Below are 20,876 nucleotides of genomic sequence, written 5' to 3'. Positions count from 1 at the left end.
CCACTAAGGTTTTTGGGGTACCCCCAATCCCCTGTCATCAGGTCGTGAAACCTTACAAGTCAGGCCATACATACCCAGCGAATGAGCTGCTTCTTGTTCACGTGCTGGAAAGGTCACCCAAGGTCAGTGATTTTCTACCCCCAGGGAAGCCTGACCTTTAAAAAGAACGCAGCACGCGGTTTTCCGTTCATTTGAGTTACGATGGACCAGCAGCAGCCAGAACCAAGCGGACTTAGGTCCCTTTCGTGTGACGTCTGCCAGCAAGACTTCACCAACTAACACAACCTCGCCCGACACCAGACCAGGGTTCACGCCGACTATTTGTGGCGTTGTCCTCAGTGTGGATGAAGATAACTTCCATCGACACGTCCAGAACTGTCGAAAGCGCCAACAAGACCAGTCCGACGATGAGACACTACCCGCCAAGTAGCGTTGGGAAAGTCACGAGTGTCCAGAATGTGGCCATACGTTCGAGCAAGCCCTCTGTCTAGAACAACATCGGGTGCAGATCCACAAGCCTACGTGGTGTACTACCTGCGGTGAACAGTTTCTTGGAACCCGTACGCTGACAGCCCACCGACGGATTGATGATCCCAAACCGTTCGAGTGTGATCAGTGTGGGCGAACCTTTGCTCGTTTGAACAATCTCACGCGTCACCAAACTGCAAAACATCCTGCAGCACTGAGACAGAGCTGCTGTGAATGAACCACCTAATTGGAGAGCCATGGCAGATCCCATGCAGTATACATCCTTCCCAGAGGCAGAACGCAGTCCCTTACCCATCTACGAACAAAAATGGGCACAAATCTGCACGCAGTTTTCGTCGCAACAACCGTCTTCACGACTGGTGCAACTTTCGTTTGCGCGAAATTAGTCGCAAAGGGATGAGCAAAGGCTTGAACACGATCGACAAGGACAAATATCTCAACATCCTCCTCACTCAGCGCCCAAGCAGTGATGTCAATCTTGGCTTTCGCACCGTCAACAATACCATGTACACGTACAATACAATCAAGTGTGCGACGGCTTTTCTTACTTTTACACCAAACAAAAAGTCCTGGACGATGGTGTGAGCACACAATCTTTGGATATTTGAAAGTTGCAGGGTGCGTGTACGGGGCGCCAACTTTTGTGTGTGAACTGAGTAGGGACACTACGGAACAGGGGTGACTTTAAGCTTAGAGACTCTACTCCATTTCTTGTATATATTGTAAACATTTGTTACGGGGCACCAATTCTTGGTGTGACCGGTGGGATTGTGTTCTGGATTCTCTCATTGGCCGGCCACATCCAAAATCAGTGTGGATCAATAGGGTGCATGTGTGAGGCACCATCTTCTTGTATAGATCTTGTAAATAGTCATTAAAATCTGTTTTGGTTGGATTTTCCTGTGTGTTTTGTGTTTTTATCCGAGGGGGTCTGGCACTTTTTCTTCCTAATTGGGGAGAGGTGTCCCAGTGGGGTCTGGGACTTAAAAAACGCTTAAGGAAACGCCTTCAACGCCTAAAACGAGTTCCTCCGTTTAAACGTTTACAAAGACGGGTCGCACAGAACGCTCACGACCACGCCCCTGAACAATTCCCACGGTCTGTCAATCAAATTTCCTCTCGACCAATCAGGAGTCAGCTGGATTTTTTATTCAAAGTATTAGAGCTTTGATAATCCTTATATGATCCCGTTTCGACGAACCAATCAGATGCCTCCATTTGGACGCGTCCTTAGCAACGCCCCTAGCAACGCTCCTCAAATTCCTTTGCTCAAAAAAGGAGCACAAATCATCCCTGATATACTACTCACTGGGTTAGCCTGTATTTTCAAACAGGAACTGGGATCTTCGGACTCTTACACATTTTGGGATACTTTCGATCAGTTATTGAGGGAGCTTAGTTCACAAATAAAGATAAAAAGGCCATCCGTTAGCCAATGAACTGATTTATTCTCTTTTAGTTATCCGACATATTTATATGTTAACTGATGATAAATTATCATCATTTTTATGTCTATCATTTTAGTTAAGTTACAAGGGCCCATCTGAGGTAAAGCAATTCTGAGTGAAGAGGGTATCCTCAATAAACATTGTAAAAAACGAAATAACCATTGAATCATTTCCCCATAAAAATGAACTCCAGTTTTACTTTGACAGAACAATAATTAGTATATTAACAAGCCACAATTCGGAACCTTCAATAAATCAGTTTTACTTTGATGTGGTTTTGCGCTTTTCGCACACATTGTCGAAAGAGCCAAACTTCAGGTCTAGAAAAGCACTAGAACAGGTTAATAAAAAACAAACTATTATCTATGTATATCAGTCAAATAACTCTTTTTTGACATTCGATGGTCTGAAAGATTTCTCGATGCCACTGAAGACTCCAGCGCATTTTATAAAATGGTTATGTAGCTTATCTATCACCAACAAACACATCTTATTTATTTTCATCCCTTGTTGCCTCATTCTCTATACAAAACTTGTTAGGGAAATTTGACTTTAGCGCTACTTTCTAGAAGGCAACTACAAATAAACCGTAAATCCCAAGTTCATATTTTGATAGCTACCATTTACAAAAGTCACATGTTGATAAGTAAAATTAGTTGATATGTACTTCAGCGTCATCTGGGAAGCGAGTCCAAGTGAGAAAACTCTCTGATGGTACCAAGTTTGTATTGATATCTCAAACCGAAAGGAAACTCTTTCAGACAACTTACTTGCTTTGCAAAAAGGCGAAATTGCTGAATTATTTCTTTTCATGCGAAATTTCATTATTTATTTCTAATTAAGACAAGCTACAATGCCAACTTGCATCATGTCTAGTACATAATTGTATTTTTTACACAGCTCGTCATCGTTCACAGAATTTTATTCAAAAGTCTCATCGTAATCTTCACCGATGAATTCAACAACACTTTTCTTGACAGTTGCAAAGCTCGGCCTGTGCTCTGGTTCCTGGGAAATAAAAATAAGTGCATTAAATAAACTCAAAGAAAAGCAAGAATGAATCGAAAAAGCAAAAAACGGAAAAACTGATTCAAAAAAGCAAGGGAGAGGTTGCCATGCAAATATACGTAAATAACTATCATTCCTTATGGACTTATGAGCCATCCTTTGGCATGTGGCCAAAGTCCAGGCAAACAAGCCTCTTTTCTGACGGTTACTTATTTGAATGTCAAACGACCTTCACTAAAGACTTGATAAAGTTCATCAAGTTTTTAGTGAACGTCGTTTGACGTTCAAATAAGTCACTGTCCAACATTTCTTATTGTCATTATGCAAATTCCTGACTGCAATTTCAGCATCTTTTGTTTAAGCCTCTTTTCGAAAGTTTGTTTCACAGCACTGGCCTATCAGTGTCACTGGCAAACCTACGTCACTCGGGCACGTCACTCACACGGAGGATTAGCTTTCACACTAGTTTCCATTTGTTTCTAGCCCTTGTCTAAAGACAAGTCCATGTATGCTACAATTGTATAATTCATGTTTTCATGAATATATTCAAATGCAAAGAGTCTCAATGGCCATGGGCAGTTTGATACGTAGATCTCGTGAGAGTCTCTACACTGGTGTAGTTTGAATGTTACTGGACTGCTGCGTGTAGGTTATTGGAACAAAAAGGTACCTTAACCTTTGTTACCAATTGGAGGCTGTTGCGTGTATGACAGTTCTGAAGATTGTTGATTACTCCACTTATTGTAGTCACTTAGTTAAGGATTGGTTGCAAGGCTATGAGCATGATTTTCATTCAATAGAACTCAAAGAAACTCTCTCCCCACAGAGAGAAGCTGCAAATGCAATAAGTAGTATTTATTTGACTGCGCGTTGTTAAGCACTTCATTTTAATTATCAAATCCCGAAGGAACTTCAATGGGAAATCCCGCCAGGTTCCAGATGTTTTGCAACTCTCAGGCTTAGGATAAGTTTTTAACCGTGGTCTATGTTGGAGGATCATTAACGCCAACCATTCAATAAAACAACGATTAACAGATACTTTCAACGGTTAACAGGGAAGGCGCAATGGAAACAATAGATGGTCATTGTTTTTTCCGTGACTTGCACGTTATTTGTTAACCGTTGAAATGACTACATTTTCTTTTGTTAATCGTGCCAACTGCCTTAAATCATCGTTTTGGGTTCATTCTGTTGTGAAATTGCAAACCATGAAGGTGATTCCACCAAAAATTGAGACAATTATGTTCTTTCTTGTCTAAATTGTGTTACACACATTCACTGTAACGCAAGTATATCTGCGTGACCAACTTGAAAAAGTTTTCTCTTTTTCTCAAGAACACAACACATATGATTTACAAAAATTTGGTTTTATAAACGGTGTTGATAATGTAAATTGGCCACCGTACAGAGATTCTAAAAGCTGACGTTTGGAGTGTTAGCCCTTCGCTCTGACGAAGAGTTTTGTCTAAGATTGTAGCGAGCAGGCTACCTAAAAAGCTCCTCATGCATACGCCGGGGAAGCCTGCTCGCACGCTTGTCCGGGTAGTGGTAAGAAAGGGCAATAGTCTACAAATCAGACGCCCTAAACACTTCGGCCAGACTGCCTACGAAGACAAAAATGCTTGTGACGAGCGGCCTACCGTATGCCAGCACTTTGTCACCATTTGGTACATGTCATCCGGACATCTATGGGGTTTTTCAAGTCTGTAACCGTTGAGTACCTGTTAACATTTCAACAGTGAGGGCTTTGTTAGAAATGACAAACTCGAGTTTGTCCAATAAAATAAAGGTCCTTATTTTTTGAGGGTAAAATGTGAACGTGAACAAAGGTTACTGATAAACTTGTTGCCCTTGGTACGCACCTTTTACCCCCCTCCCTCCGTCCATGCTCTATTTTACGAGTATTCAAAGCTACAGCTACACGGATCAGAAAGTGGAAACAGGCGTCGATCAAACAAGACAGGAATCGAACTGGCGACTTCCATCTCAGAAGGCCGCGCACTAACCGACCGAGCTATGCCTGTCTCAAAATGCTTTGATTGAGTTTGACTTAAAAATCCATAACACCAACCTTCTGAACGACGTCAGTGTTGGAAATCCCTTGGTATGGTGGTTTTCCGCCAGTGTATATCTCCCATGTTAAGATTCCTGCCATACACAATTGACTTAGTCAAGACATTTCCTTGTAAATATGCTACAATTGTTTTTCTAGTAATAAAAAACACCTGCAACCCATTGGGTAACCTAAATAGCTTACTGTGATGATACTTCCTCATTTAAGGGAAACAAAACTAAATGAAACAGTGAAGGCAACACTGAAGCGTAACCAAATTCAAAATGGTGGCATACGGGAAATTGTTTGAAAATCTAAGTAACTGGTTGCGGTTAATAGTGTGGTTGCAAGCATAAATCACTGACAGACAAGCCAAATGACTAATTCGACACAATACGCAAAGTACAAGGCCTTGTTAAGGCTTTGTTTTAAAGATCAGAAGAGAAATCCCCACAAAGTGATCAATCACGCCACAGTAAGACCGAAGGCTATCAACATACAACGTGCAAAAACACTTACATATACTACGTTCACAAAATGCCTTACCAAAAGCCCAAATATCTGATTTACTGCTGAATTTGGTGTAAAGAATGACTTCTGGTGATGCCCACTTAATAGGAAATTTTGTGCCCTCTGATGCTGTGTATTCATCATCTATGACATATCTAACAAACAAAACGTGGTAGATTCAGGTTCACTCTGCAGCCAGAGGTTGACACTTATTGACATGATTTGATGCTTTCTGGGTTGCAATTCAAGACTCAATATTTTGACACTCGTGCTCATGCATTCATCAGAGGTGATTTAAGGCTGAAACAAAAGTCCTTTCACACTCACTAGTCAATGTCATTTCCTTGAGGAGACGCAAATATATTTGACGTAAAAGGTCCCTTTATCACCGCTCAAATAAGTGCAGATGGGCTTCCAAACAAAGGTGTTGTGGGCAATCAATGGTTGATTGAACCGCCGGTTGAGATAATTTGTCAATAATTTGAAATAGTGAAATAGTGAAAGTGAAATATATTTTTCAATTATCTCACGCAATTATATTGTATAAGAAAAAGAACAACCTTTTTCTGATCTTTAAACGTATACGTTTTCACAATTATAATTACATGGTTTAAAATAAGTGCAGTCAGTTCATTGTTTCCTTGGTGCAGGAGCCCTTTCTTTGGCGAGAATTTCACGTAGTGTCAGCTTTGCGCAACTTAAAGGACCCTAGACATCCACACCCATGTTTTTGTTACATACAGTAGTATGTACTACTCTCGGGACTCTTTGATACTCAAGCAGTTGGCAATGAAAACAAGGTGAGAGAGTTTCATTTGGTTTAATTTTTTTCTTGTGCAGTCCTTTGCACACTGTAAGTCTCAGTAAAAGTAAACTGAAGATGGTTTCATTAGTCGCGCACACAATACACACTTGTAGCATAAAGTTGAAATGCTCTTATTCTACGTTACTAGAATTTCTTCGTTTTCAAGTTTACCATATCTTGAAACGGGTGTTGAATCCAACAAAAAGTTCTTCCTCCTGTTAATTAAACACAACCTGACCTCTATAGTTTTTACTTTCCAGATCAAAAATTAAAATATGTCACACACAAGCTTGCTCAGTTCCACAATAAGCAGTTTTATTATCGGTGAGTAAATGAAATGAACAGAGAAAAGATAAAAGATTTTAGAGATTGTCATAGGGATCAGTATTCAATGTTTGCCACTGCGCTCAGTGCTGTCAGCTTGGGCGGAAGACATGCATAACATTATTTGTACATGTAATAGGACTACATGCTGTCCAATTTGGAAATAATTGGATGAGAAAAATTCTGAGGGCAGCCAAAATTGGCAGTCCGAGGAATTTTTTGAATCAAATTGGACAAGCATGTAGTCCTGTTACCTATTACAGTGAAACGCGCCTCACCGTGGCCACCCAACAAACTTTGACATTTGACAATTCAGTGTAAATACGTCATCTCAACAACCCATGCAAAGGTGTTCAATTTACAACTGTGCCAACTTTGCAAGGAGGCATGACTGTCAATCAAATTCACACGTGACATCCTGAGAGGTGGCCAATTTGTAAAAAAATTTGTTAGGTGGCCACAGTAAGGCGTGTCGCACTGTAAGAGTGCCTGCTTGTAAAAATTAGACAAATTCTTAATTTCGGGGCAGGGGTCGAAAATTCGCTTTGATCATATTTTTATGGTAGACAGGCAAGGACAGGACAAAAAATTCTGCATAGTTTCTTTGGCAAAATGTTCGTTTATTTCAAAGAAATATGCAAATTTCCAAATTCCGTTAACATCCCCATTTCACGCGCCATTTTATTAAACAAGTTTGACAGCCTCACATGCAAAACCCCATTATCCTTTTACCTTTAAAACAATTAAATTTTTTTGTGTAAAGTTTAAATGTGTGCTGGGTCGATTAAATTTCAAAGACATGTATTTCGTTCACTTGAAAGTACTTCGTGAATATAATGAATTTTCAACATGTGCGAAACCTTCAAATGGATAAAGCTTCTGGTGGTTGACTTGCAGAAGAATGGTCTACAGATTCCTGTGACGTGAGAGCTTTTCAAAGTATGTTAAAAATGCAAATATTTGCAATTTAGCATTAGCATTCGTATGCTAGCACACCCTTCACTAATTTCCAGCGTATACACCCTTTTAATAAGTCTAATATATGCCGTTTTCCGCTACTGACGTCGAACTCATGCTTTCAAATTTTATTCAGAAATGTACAAAGGCCTTTGTGCATTTCTGAATAAAATTTGAAAGCACAAGTTCGACGTCATTGGCGGAAAACGGCATATATTAGACTTATTAAAAGGGTGTATATTGTCTGAAGGTATCAAAAAGCTGGTGCTGTGTGCCCCAAACAACACCTGTGACAATGACTCCATACCTACCAAGATTGTTAAAGACTGCATCAACAAACTCTTACCGACCATTTCCAACATGGTTAATCTTTCGCTCAGTAGTGGTCACTTTCAGGACATTTGGAAAGAGGGTTTAGTGAGACCAAAGTTGAAGAAAGTCAACATGGATCTGATGAAGAAAAATTACTGGCCCGTCAGCAATCTCGCATTCCTTTCAAAGATCACCGAAAAGGCAGCTGCAATTCAAATCTTTGATCACGTGCCGTCCAATCAGATGCTTCCAGAATTTCAATCAGCCTACTGCAAAAATAACTGCATGGAAACTGCCTTACTGCGCATACGCATTACTAGTTTTCCTAGATTTAAGCGCTGCTTTCGATACAGTAGACCATGACATACTACTGTGGCGCTTGGAATACAAATTGAGACTTAAAGATCAAGCAGTAACGTGGTTCAAATCAAATCTGTCAAATAGATCCCAGCGTATTGTAATCGGCAGTGCAAAGTCAGACAGTTTCGATTTGAAGTTTGGTGTGCCACAGGGCTTCTGTCTTGGGCCAATGCTGTTCTCCCTTTACACCAGTGAGCTATTTCATGTGATTAGCCAGCACCTGCCAACAGCGCACAGTTATGCCGATGACACCGGTATCTGTCTGGCTTTCAATCCAAATGATGATTCCAATCAAGATGCCACCATTGCAGCAATGGAAGCGTGCCTATGTGACATCCGCAACTGAATGGTCAAATTATGATAAACTCATGATCAATGATTCCAAGATTGAGTTTTTGCTCATTGCGACGAAGGCGCAGCTACAGAAAACTAAAAGCGCTACTCTAACTATTGGTGAATCCATCATCTCTCCGAGCTCGGAACCTCTTGAAAACTTAGGGGCCTGGTTTGACTGCCATTTCAACCTGAATTTCAACATAACCAAAACTTGTAGGAGTGCTTTTTTTCATCTACACAATATTAGACGCGTCAGAAAATATCTTAGGATAGAATCTGGACTACTGTAATTCACTTTCATACGGATTACCCTACTGCGCTCTCACTAAACTGCTGCGTGTTCAAAACGCAGCTTCAAGAGTCCTATATCTAGCACCACAGTATTGCCATATCACGCCTATATTCAACAAATTACACTGGCTATCTGTAACGTTTAGAATGGATTATAAGATTATTATAATCACTCATAAAGCAATCCATGGTACAGCTCCTAATTATTTATCATCTCTTGTAAACTTTAAACCTAATTCTTCCTACAGCCTCAGATCAAATCACAAATATCTGCTTTCAAATCCAAATTTAAGGACTCTCCCTACTCTTTGTAGCTGCTTTGTAGCTGCCACACCAAAACTGTGGAATAATCTTCCGTTAGATCTTAGATGCACTTCTGATTTTAAAGTTTTTAAACGTAATTTGAAGACTCATCCTGTAATTTTGACTATATATTGTTATATGTTATGTACTGGTAATATATTGCTCTTTTATTGTAAGGCGCATTTGAAAACTGCCTAGTTGAATTTGCCCGGTATAAATAAATGCTATTATTATTATTATTATTATTATTATTATTATTATTATTATTATATTTTAGCATGCACCACATGACTTGACCTACATTAAGTTGAAATAGACAAAGAGATTTACAATAATACTTTCGAAATGTTCTAACCTTATTTGCTGTAAGTCAGGCAGGTACAAAAGCTGATTTAACGTGTTTCGCTAACCATTCGTCGCATTTAAAGCAGTATAGCTTCCTTCTGTTTAGACAATGTCTGATCTACATCGCCAATTGTATCATATTTAATGGTCAAACACCATCTTTGATCATGTTTAGATCGCCACTGCATCTAAATCAACAACGGCTAAGTCATTTGTGGATTGCTTGACCTTGAATCCTTTTCAGTGGTTCATTATTTGTTCTTCACGCAATGCTGTCATCCCATTTTAGGGGGTAGGGGTAGGGCAATTTCTATCCTGATAGGTAACCACTTGGAGCACACAATCTTGTTAAGTAGGAAGAGAGTAAACAAAGGAATGGAAAGAATGACTAGTTTACCTTTGTCTCATGAGTTGTCTCCTGTTGTCATCTCTTAAGCGACCCACTACGTACATTGTGTAACAAGGTAAAGATGATGTCATCACGGACCAATGAGACACCATTGACTTAAGTTTACATTAACTTAGTTGAAAAAAAAAACAAGTCAACATCGGTTTTGCTCTGCGACAAATTCAAAATGGCGCCTGACTGCAATAACCTTCTGGGCTTGGGGTCACTCACCTTCAAAGAGGAGTGAGAACCCTATCGTTTTGAAGCGAGTCGAACAGAATTTTAACACACACAAAAGGCTTAACATACCTGGACAAGTCCACAAACGCTTTGTTTTTTTTTATACTAAATTTGCATAGAGCCGACCGAAACGTGAAGAAGGAAGAATATAGACCAAAAAAGTTGTTTTGTGTGAAAAAGAGGAGCGTTCTCAACACTTTCACGCTTTTTAAACAAACGTGAACTCCGTTGTTACAACCTTTTTAAAGAAATTTTTTTTAACCTCACGCTTGAATGAGGAGCATGGGTAAATGCAATCTTTTTGGCAAGAATACACAAAGATATCCTTTCAGTGCACAGAAACAAAGAAAGCCTACTCAACAGATTTGAATAACGCATTTTCTGAAAACGCTTTAAAAAATTTTGGATTTTGAGAAGTGTTTGAGACTGTTGTATGGTGAAGAGGGAGTTGGTTTCATATCGTATTTCAAAATAAATTCACAATATTTGACGCAGTGAGCAAACAACAATATACATTTCAAACGCTTTATTAAAAGATACTCTAGTGGCAAGTTGATATAAACGATTGTTCTTTGACTATTCGACTAAAGTAACCTTAAATTAAACATGTTACTTTGCGCTAAAACAAATACTGTGACTCTAATAATACAGTTCTATCCAGTCAGAATATGAAACATTCGAGACCGAACTAACTCGAACGATTTTATTTCTTAAGTCAATAAAAGCACACCAACAAACATTTCAAACGTTTTACTGAATTAACAGAGAACGCTTATCACAATGTGATATTTGCGAGAGTAGTTCTCTTTGTAATTCACTTGGATTCACTGCATCTTCATTGTTCTATTATGCCTGCACTGTTTCAACGCTTTTAGAGCGAAAATAAATCACACACGCCTAAGTCTTAATGTTGTCAGTGAGTGACTGGATTCACAAAAAGTGCTATAAAATAATATGTGCAGTGCCCGTTTTTCAGGAGACTCGTTAACATGGATAGAGTGTACTTTGTCTTGGTTTGGGTTTGCGCTCGGAGTTGTTTTGCAGGATACTTCTTTCACAGCACACTTCGCGAGCCATGGTTAGATCTTCTAAAAGAGTTACATCCAATGAACCTCAGTCGCTTGTTGAGTTTTTATTACTTCATGGACCAATGCAATGCATCATTTACCGAACAATATGCATTCCACAAAGTGTTCTGAAGTCTCTATCAGGCTGGCACTTATCTCTGGTTTCATTAGCATGAAGCGACTAGGAGTATTTCTACTCCCCCCTGGATGGGATGCTAGTACATCGCAGGGTTACCCCCAGCATTTTGCCGGTACCCATTTATACACCTGGGTGGAGAGAGCCACCGTGAGAGTAGAGTGTCTTGCCCAAGAACACAACACAATGTCCCCAGCCAGGACTCGAACACAGACAACTCGATCTGGAGTCGAGCGAACTAACCAAAGTGTTATGTGCCACGTACTCGATACATTATCCTTCTTTCTCGTGGATGGTTTGGCAAATTCTTATAAAAAGTCTACGAATGAGAAAGATCTAATCATTTGTTTAACACCATGGGTAGTGCTGCAAGCCCTGTGTGTGGAAGCTCATCGCCCACACTTTCTTTAAGTGACATGTGTCAGAGAATGCAAGGTTTAGTTGCGTGTTGGGGTAGCGAAGTTCACATCGAATTGGAAGATGTCACCGACAATCACGAAGAAGAAGAAGAAGAAGAAGAAGAAGAAGAAGAAGAAGAAGAAGAAGAAGAAGAAGAAGGAGGAAACGACCCGGCAGGGGGACTCCCATATGGAACAGATGGGGATGCTCGTCGGAAATTTTGAATTTAACCCCTAAAGGAGACCATCTGGGCGTGGCTCAAGCTTTTTGTGACCCCTAAAGGAGACCAAACTGGGCGTGGCTTAAGCAAATTTTGACCCATAAACAACACGTTAAAAAGAAAATTTGACTTCTGTTTCTCTTCGCGTAATTCTGTTTCTTGGCGGAACCCTAAACGAGACCCTGGTGGCTTAAATTATCGGCGCTTTGCCCGGAACACCCTAAGCGAGACCAAAATCCAAAATTTACACCCCTATGCGAGATGACGAACATCCCCGTCTGTTTCATATGGGATTCCCCCCTCCCCCGGGGGAAACGAGGACCCTAAGTCAGACAAACCAACAGAGTGTATTATGAAGTGGATCCACCATCCGCTTTAGAGGGAGTCGACAAACTGTATCGTGGGGCACGTCGATATGGTTTGAAACGCATGCAAGTACTTGCTTGGCTCCGCCAACAACCTGGCTATACCCTACACAAATGTGCAAGAAAGCACTTTCGTCGTAATCGAATAATTGTGTTTGATATAGATTCGCAATGGCAGGCGGACTTGGTTGATTTACAACAATTGAGTCGGTGGAATCAAGGATACAAGTATCTACTGACCCGCATCAATGTCCTTTCCAAATGCGCATGGGAGGTGCCCTTGAAATCGAAAACAGGTGCCTCGTTGGTGGTGGCGTTTGAAAGCATTTTCCAGGAAGGTCGTAGACTTGCAAAGTTGCAAACAGATGCTGGAACCGAATTCAAGAACAAGACTTTTCAAACCTTCCTCAAAAAGGAGAATGCACATCATTAGAGCGGAGGGGTTGGCGCAGTGGTGAGATCTCTGCCTTCCAACCCTAAGGTCCCGGGTTCCATTCCCGGTTCTGCCGAGACTGGACTATTTGGCGACCTTCTTTTCCGCTAAAGTTCACTCAGCTTTCCATCCTTCCGAGGTCGGTAAAATGAGTACCAGCATGCATGGACTGCTTAGAAGCGGCTGCAATTTGCGCCTGTATATGCTTCCAGTCCGCTGGGGGTAAATTGATCATTGTAAAGCGCCTTTGAGACGTTAGTGATAAGGGTGCTATATAAATGCACCACTTTACTTTACTTTTTACTTTTTTGTAACCTACAACGAAAGCAAAGCCCAAGTGGTTGAAAGATTCAACCGCACTTTGAAGCAACTGATGTGGCGTATGTTCACTACCAGCAGCTCGTATCATTATTTGGACCAACTGGACGATTTAGTCAATGGGAATTACAATCAAAGTGCGCACCGCAGCATCAAAAAGAAACCGGCTGATGCCAACGAGAATAACGCATCAAAGGTCTGGAACAATTTGTATAGGAATTTGTTCTAAAAGCCAACAAAGTATAAATTCAAAGTGGGAGATCAAGTGAAGATCAGTAAGCATAAATGCATCTTTGAAAAAGGTTACTTACCATCTTGGACAGAGAAAACCTTCACTGTTGCTCAGAGACTTCCACGCGACCCACCCGTGTATCGTCTAAAGGAAGAAGACGGTGACTGGATTCAAGGCACCTTTTAAGGATTTGAGTTACAGAAGGTGATAGAAACTGCAAAACACCTGTTTCGTATTGAACAAATCCCCCTCGCAGGAGACGAGGAGTGAGTAAGGAGGTGTGGTACATTGGAAAGGTTGACCAAGGAAATACAAAAGTTGGATTCCGCATAACCAGTTGGTGGCTTTACAACAAACATGATTCAAGATAGCGACTTTTACTCGACACTTCCCAGAAATGCAAGCAGTAATTCCAAGTCCTCCTTTCATGTAGCGCTACCTCGACAAATCCATCCGAAAGATGAAGAAGATTGGGAAGTTGGATTACATCATATCGTGTATCCGCTCTCATGTTTGACATTACAAACGACTGCAAACATTCTCACCTCATGCTGGAACGTCAAGGTGACTCCACACCGTTTGTATTACCCAAGGGCAAGTATTATACCACATTAGATGTGACAGAAGGAATGTTACAATGCCTTAACATCGCTGACCCACCATCTAAGATTGAAATCACAGTGGATGACGAATGGAATGTACCATTAAACACGCAAACTGAAGGACTCATGATCACACTGTCTACAGCTCGCGTGTTGGGATGGATAACCAAAAACAACACTCTTACACCCAGCGTTTTTTCGGCCTCTTCTTAACGTCCGGTAAATTTATAAGTAGACTTATGACTGTCGATATCTTTATTGGACAAAAGTGACGGAACAATTTCAGTATAACACTTTCGATCTTTCTAGTTATAACCACAAAGTCCACCAACAATAGCCTTCAAAGAACAAACCACCTTCCCTCCCCCCCCCCCCCCATTGTCTGTTACAAAAGTGAACCATAAAACATACCAATACCCCGCCACTAAGCATACAAAAGACGCCAAATATTTTGGCATGGCCAGGGCTTGTTTACTCAGGTAACTACTAATTAAATGTAGTCTTTTTCTCACGGATTAGTCACGTTGTGATTTCCCTTTTTTGATTTCACCTTAGTTCTTGCTTCTTTTACCTATTATTTGTTCATAGCGATTTTTTTTCATTGTTGTGAGTACAGGCACTTTATCAGCTTTTGTTTTAAAAACCTCATTAAGTACTTCAAACATGACTTGATACATATGGTAAGGGAGGTGGGTGGGGGGGGGGGGTGGAGACATAACCTAGGCACTGGTCTATCTGCTGGTAGTTTGCTGGCGGTTAGCTGTCAAAAGCAGTGGGGAAGGGAGGGTGTCTGTTACTGACAACTTCAATTAGCTGCGTTGCTGGGCATTTTGGTCAGTTCTTGAACCTTGTTTGAGGCTTCTGTGTTAACTTGGCACCCTGCTGGAGAGGCATATATGCCGCGTGAATGGGTGACCGCCCAATCTGCTTGCTGTGGGATGGGGGGGGGGGGGGGAGGGCTGGTCAGAGCACTTCTGGCCGCTGGGTCTGTCTTTGAGCTGTCTGCAGGCATGTTTTTTTTTGGCGAATATAGCCAGATATATCTAACAATTTATGGGTTGCATAAAGATTAATCAAGATGGCGGCCTTTCAAGATGCTCCGTCATTGCTTGTTACAGGTAGAAAAATACCCAGCAAAGTCAATGACTCTGGTGAGGATCTAAATCTCCAGCTCAAGATAGGCAGTGTAGATATAAACAGTGTGAAATCCCACAAGCTTTTAGGTGTGACACTGGACTCGGAAATGAGCTATGAATGTCATGTTGAGGAGCTCTCAAAGAAGCTTTCAAAGTGCCTAGGACTGCTGAAACATATTAGTCCCTACCTCAAGCAGGCACAACAAGAGATGTATTTTAATAGCGTAGGTAAGTCCATTATGATGTATGGCAGTATGATATGGGATAACTGTAGTAATAGTTGCAAGCAGTTAATTTTAAGATTACAGAAGAGGGCTGCCAGAATTACTCTAAATGCAGACAGAGAGACACCTTCAGTTTCTCTTTTTAGTAGATTAAACTGGTCGCCCTTCTATAAAGAGAGTGCTATAAAGCTTAACACATTAGTGTTTAAAAAAATAAATAATTATACTGTCCCAGAATTCATATATACTATGCTAATCCGAAACAGCGATTGCCACAACAGAGTCACGCACCATAGTAACCTTAGCCTTGTTACCCCCAAATACAAATGAAAAAGGGAAGGGGGGGGGGGGGGGGGCGCAGCTTTGCAGTACGAACGTCTGAGCAATGGAACACTCTTAACATTAATATTAGAAGTCAAGAATCTGTAGCATGTTTTAAGAGGATGTTTTACTCTGAATTTTTAAGTGAGCAGAAGGCCACCGTGCTTTTATAATTTTTAAAATTCTTATATTTTTCTTATTTGATAGTGATATGTGTATATATTGTCTTGTAAATAATTTAACATCGTTTTACATTATCAGTAGTAAGGGGGGATGCAGCAACAGTAGCATTAAGTAACTTTATATAGGGCCACAAATTTATCAGTAGCTTTTAGCTTACTGTCACGTGTTACCCTATTCTAATAAAGTCTATTATTATTATTATTATTATTATTATGAGCGTGTGATAAGTGACGAGGGTGCAGCCTGAGTCACCTATCATGCATAAAAATCGAGAGCGAATAATCTAATTGTTTTAGGATAAATCTACTAGTGGTTGAAAACTTTATGTAAATCCTCTTCACAGACACTTCGAAAACGCCAAGAAGCGGTCGTCATTTTTTAACAAGTGCACACTACTACGCTACTCACTATCTATCACAGAATAGCTGGCGAGTAGGGTAGCCAATCAGATAAACACTCAAGAAAATGTTTGACTTATCCCGAGAGTGCTCAATACAAAATATGCAAAGCAAAACTACGAATATGAAAACAAATATTTATATTTGCTTTTAATTTTTTATTTTTTAAAAGCCAAAAGGGAAAGCAACAAATGCTTGGGAGCAATGGTCGCAATCAAATGTAATATGTTGGTCTAGCAGGTTTAGTACGTACAAAAGGAAGCAACTATTTGCAAATTACTTAGGACTTGTTGACTTAGGTTAGATGCAGTAGTAATGATACGCCTCGAAAGATGATCACAGATTCATGGTATTCGACCATTGAATACATTGACAGTTGGCGATGTGCAACAGACGTTGTGTAAACAGAAGCAAACTTGGCAGCTTAAAATGCGACGAATGGTGAGAGAAACACATGAAATCTTACGGCAAATAAGGTTAGAACATTTCGAAATTATAAGCTTGGTGTCTCTTTCAACTTAATATGGGTCCATACATCTAATGCCAGTTGACGACAGAAGGTGAAATACTTGCATTTTTTAAGTACTTTGAAAAGCTGTTGCGTCGCTCACAATCATTTGCCCAAAGAAATTTTTACACCAATCTGTAGATCATCCTTCACGATTCAACCACCAAAACCTTAATCCATTTGAAGGTTTCGCAGATGGTGAAAATTGATTGTATTCACAAAGTACTTTTAAGTGAAAGAAATGTCTTCGAAATTTAATTATTTTGCACCCAAAAAATAACGCAACATTCCCCCAAATCTACCCAATACACATTTAAACATCGCACAAAACTATTTGAGTGTTTTAAAGACGCTACTGCAAGAAACATTGGTGTAATCTGTGACTCGTCTATATCTATCGAACCTCAAATCATTGTTTTTCCACCTACAAAACTTTAATTTGGATATGGAAATACATCTCATCTCAGTCTGCACTCGACTTCCGCAATTCATTGTGCTATGGTCTACTGAAAATTTCAAAAGCTACAGAGTGCGCAGAATCACAATCACAGTACAACTATCTTAAAGGAACTACATTGGCTGCCGGTGGAGCATAGAACAAGAGAACCTTTGAAACAGTAGGCACCATCCTTAACTTTCATTAGGATTGTATTTTTAAGGTAATTATATTGTAAAGAGCCAATGAGCTATGGAGAATTAGCGCTATAGAAATTATAATTATTATTAATTATTATTATGACTACACAAAAATTCTCCTTATGGGCTCAGGGAACCCTTTGATGTACAGTGACACCATTATTATAGTCCTCGCCTATCCAGTTAAGCATTGATCATACAAAAGATAGACAATAGACCATTTTACAGTTTTGTGCTTAGTTACCAGGCCTTTGAATGAAAAAGAGGCTGGAGTTGACCTTGTTTTGATTCAAACCTCATTGCTCTTCTTGTGTAAATCATGTTGTTGTTGTTCTAACTATACTATTTATATAAGAAAAGCAGTGAGTTTTGTATCAAAGCAAGGTCAACCCCAGTCTCGCTTTTATTCAAGGGCCTGGTAACTGAGCACAGAATATTGTGTTTTTTATTTAAATGTGTATAAAACAGAGAAGGGAAGTTTGCCAAAAAATGCACGCAAACCGAAAAATACCTCGCTTCTGATTCCCAACATCATATTCACCACAGTAAGCCCGAAAGTAAAACTTTGCCTATCAGGCCTAAGTATCTTGAACCTCTGAGTGATTCTAAGAGCGAGATGAATCAAATGTCTTAAAGGTTAATGGCAAACTGACACCACTTTCAAACGTTTGGTCTTGAATCGGAACTTTGTAGGATACGGTCATTCCCTATAAAGAACTTAACCCTCAATTGCGCAGAATTTTAGTTCAACTTATATAAAACCTTCGAATATTTAAACAGTTTGATTCCGTAACAGTGAAGCCTGGTCGTGTATTTCATGCAAGCTTCAGCACGAACAACAAACGCAAACTCAGGTTTGTAGTGTTTTGACGCCTTTTTACCCGCCTTTTACTTGAATTTAAGCTTGCATTGGAAATGAATTAACATCCCCAGAACACATGGTATATATTCAAGAGAGTAAGTACTCTCCAAGAGGCATTTCTTAACCATTACATGCATGCAGCTGGGCCACCATACATGCTTAATTGTGTTTTTCTCTCGGCGCTTTTCAGAGTCAAAGTTAATATTACAACCATCAAACATATTAAGGACCACACGTTAGATAACGTTATTAGGTAATAAGTATCACGAGATATCACTGTATTGTACTGTACATGGAGACAGGAAACAAGCCAGTTGGACATTTACAAGTGTAGCGAAAGTAGTTGAATAAGGGACCAATATACAACTCTAGCTGGTGATAATTGCATATCACAAATCTAGCGCCTTAACCAGAAAGATAAAAAGAGCACTTTACTTAACAAGAAACCCGTTTGCCCAGCTACTGGCATCTTCCTAAACAGCCAGGCCTCCTGGATCGAACAAGCTACAACAATCGGACTAGCAAAAAGGCAGCCATGACACAGCCAGGATATCAATGTTGGCCAATGATTTGTGAGAGAGTGAGTGCTTTTCGCCATCGCCACTCTCAGGGGTATTCCCAGTTGGTCGCCCATCCATCCGACTATGACCAGATTGATTTGCTTGAAAATTTTTGTTTAAATATAAAGATCATCCACTCAAAAGCTTAGTTGAGCAGTTACAATACTTAATTTATTTGTAAACAAAGACAGTTATAAGGTCTCCTGCAGTAGAGACATAAAAAACTGTTTTCATATATACTAACGAGATGTGGAGAAGAGAAACCAGGCAGCACCACACGACCTAAAAGAAACCTATCAAAATAATGTTATTCCACAAAAATGCAGAGTCATGGTAATTCCTTTTTATGATCGAGAATTTAATTCATCCACTTAAGCTACTGACAAGTAGGATAAAAGTTTTAGGGCTTACCTTGCTAATCCAAAATCAGCAACTTTGATAATATTTTGATCCCCTACAAGGCAGTTTCTTGCCGCCTAATAAAATAACACATGTACATGGTGAAACAATTGAATCTATAGAGTTGGTCAATTTCTCTTTTAAAGTATCCTAGGGAATCTGATTTTCGCAAGCTGATGGACAAACTATTCCATAACAGTGCTCTGCTATAACAAAAAGCACGCTTGCCATAATTCGTGCGCGGCAAAGGCAACTCAACTTTAGCCTCTAAGTTTCTTAAGCTGTATTGCGTACTGCGGTTACTGAATGAATTCTGGAGGTATGCTGGGGTGAGTCCATTGATTGTTTTAAACATTAATATAGCTTTAAGCTTTTGTCGACGTGTAGTTAGATCATCCCAATTTAACAGATTTAAGGGAAAGTGACGCTTGTGTCGTAATTGGACCTGGTCATTGCCCTGGCAGACCTATTTTGAAGCTTTTGAAGTTTATCACTTAAGGTTAAGTTGGAGCCGCCCCAAACGGCGCTACAATAGACAATTTTCTTTCCAGTTCGGTTAAATTTTGATTTTTTGTCTTTTTGTCTTTTCTTGCTCGGTTGTTGTAGAAACATCCAAAACTGAAGAGTCAGCCCTCGCTTTATTTAAGACCAGATCTACCAATTTACTTTTTAAGAACGAGCCATCATGACCCTGGAAAGCAAGCGTGAGCTGCTTTTTATTGTACCAAGTCATAGTAAGGTTGTTATTGGAACTCTTGAATTGTTTTGAGTTCCCTCAGGGTGACGTCCATTTCCCTTGTTGATTGAGACGCTTTTTGACATATTTCTTTCGCGATTCTAATCGCATGTCCACATTAGCTGCTCTCCGTTTAGCTGAAGAAATTGCAAGACAGATCTGTCGAGCTTGTACAAGCTTGTCAAAGTCATTATCTGTCATCAAGTTTGCACCATTGTCGGAGTACAACGATTTACGTTGGTCCGCCATAATTGTTCTTTAGAGAAGTTGTTGATCTTCGTAGAAGAAGTTGTTCGATTTTCGCAGAAGTTGTTCGATCTTCATCTACATCTACATCTACATGTTCCAGCACTCGGCAAAGTCCCTTTTTGACTTGTGGCTGTTTCTGCTTAGGTGGCCTCATACACCACAAGCCTTTTTGGAGACGTCACCGCCAAGCCGGCCACTTCTGCTGGAGAGAACAGGACAGCCACAACACTGGGGACTTTATCCCCTACTCTTCTTGAATAGTGTTTGGGTTCTTAAACGTCCCACAGGGAACTTATGAACATAGAAGACATTTGTGAGACGGGGCCTACTGTTTGTAGTCCTTATCCGAGAAGACTTGAAAGTCTAACCATTTGCAGATGAAATTACAAAGGCAGCACTTTCTCCTCAGTTATTTTAAGATCCTGAATGTTGATGTTCAAACCCGCGACCTCCTGCATGACAGCCCGATGCTCAACCAACTGAGCCACCAGTGCGCGGTGCTAACAAACAAAGACTCGTATCAGTTGCTGTATTTCTTTCTTACTTCATACTTGAAAGCGTTTTGTCGAGGCCATGACTTTAAAAAATTAAGGAATTTCCAGTACGCCTACTGGGCCTTTTTTATGATGAAAGTCTTGTGTGGCTACCCCTTGATACAGAGTGGCTTTACCAGTCTTTGCCGCAAAAAGTCAGGACTAAAAAAAAAGTATGACGTGGTATCTT

General features: G+C 40.1%; 1 protein-coding gene across 2 annotated transcripts in view; it reads right to left on the bottom strand.

Moving 5' to 3' along the window:
* Positions 1-1,896: 1,896 nt before the first annotated feature.
* The window catches only part of LOC138000820 (tyrosine-protein kinase BTK-like), a 173,915-nt gene continuing 154,935 nt past the window's right edge, over positions 1,897-20,876 (bottom strand). For both annotated transcript variants that reach the window (XM_068847478.1, XM_068847479.1), the window contains 5 exons: positions 19,181-19,245; positions 5,545-5,663; positions 5,017-5,093; positions 4,586-4,666; positions 1,897-2,945 (listed from right to left, as the gene is read on the bottom strand). In XM_068847478.1, coding sequence (XP_068703579.1) covers positions 2,859-2,945; positions 4,586-4,666; positions 5,017-5,093; positions 5,545-5,663; positions 19,181-19,245 — 429 coding nt within the window. In that variant the 3' untranslated portion in view covers positions 1,897-2,858. The remainder of the gene's footprint in view (positions 2,946-4,585; positions 4,667-5,016; positions 5,094-5,544; positions 5,664-19,180; positions 19,246-20,876) is intronic.

This window comes from Montipora foliosa, chromosome 4 (assembly GCF_036669935.1).
Source record: "Montipora foliosa isolate CH-2021 chromosome 4, ASM3666993v2, whole genome shotgun sequence".
Taxonomy (NCBI): Eukaryota; Metazoa; Cnidaria; class Anthozoa; order Scleractinia; family Acroporidae; genus Montipora; species Montipora foliosa.
This window is presented reverse-complemented; position numbering and strand designations above follow the sequence as displayed.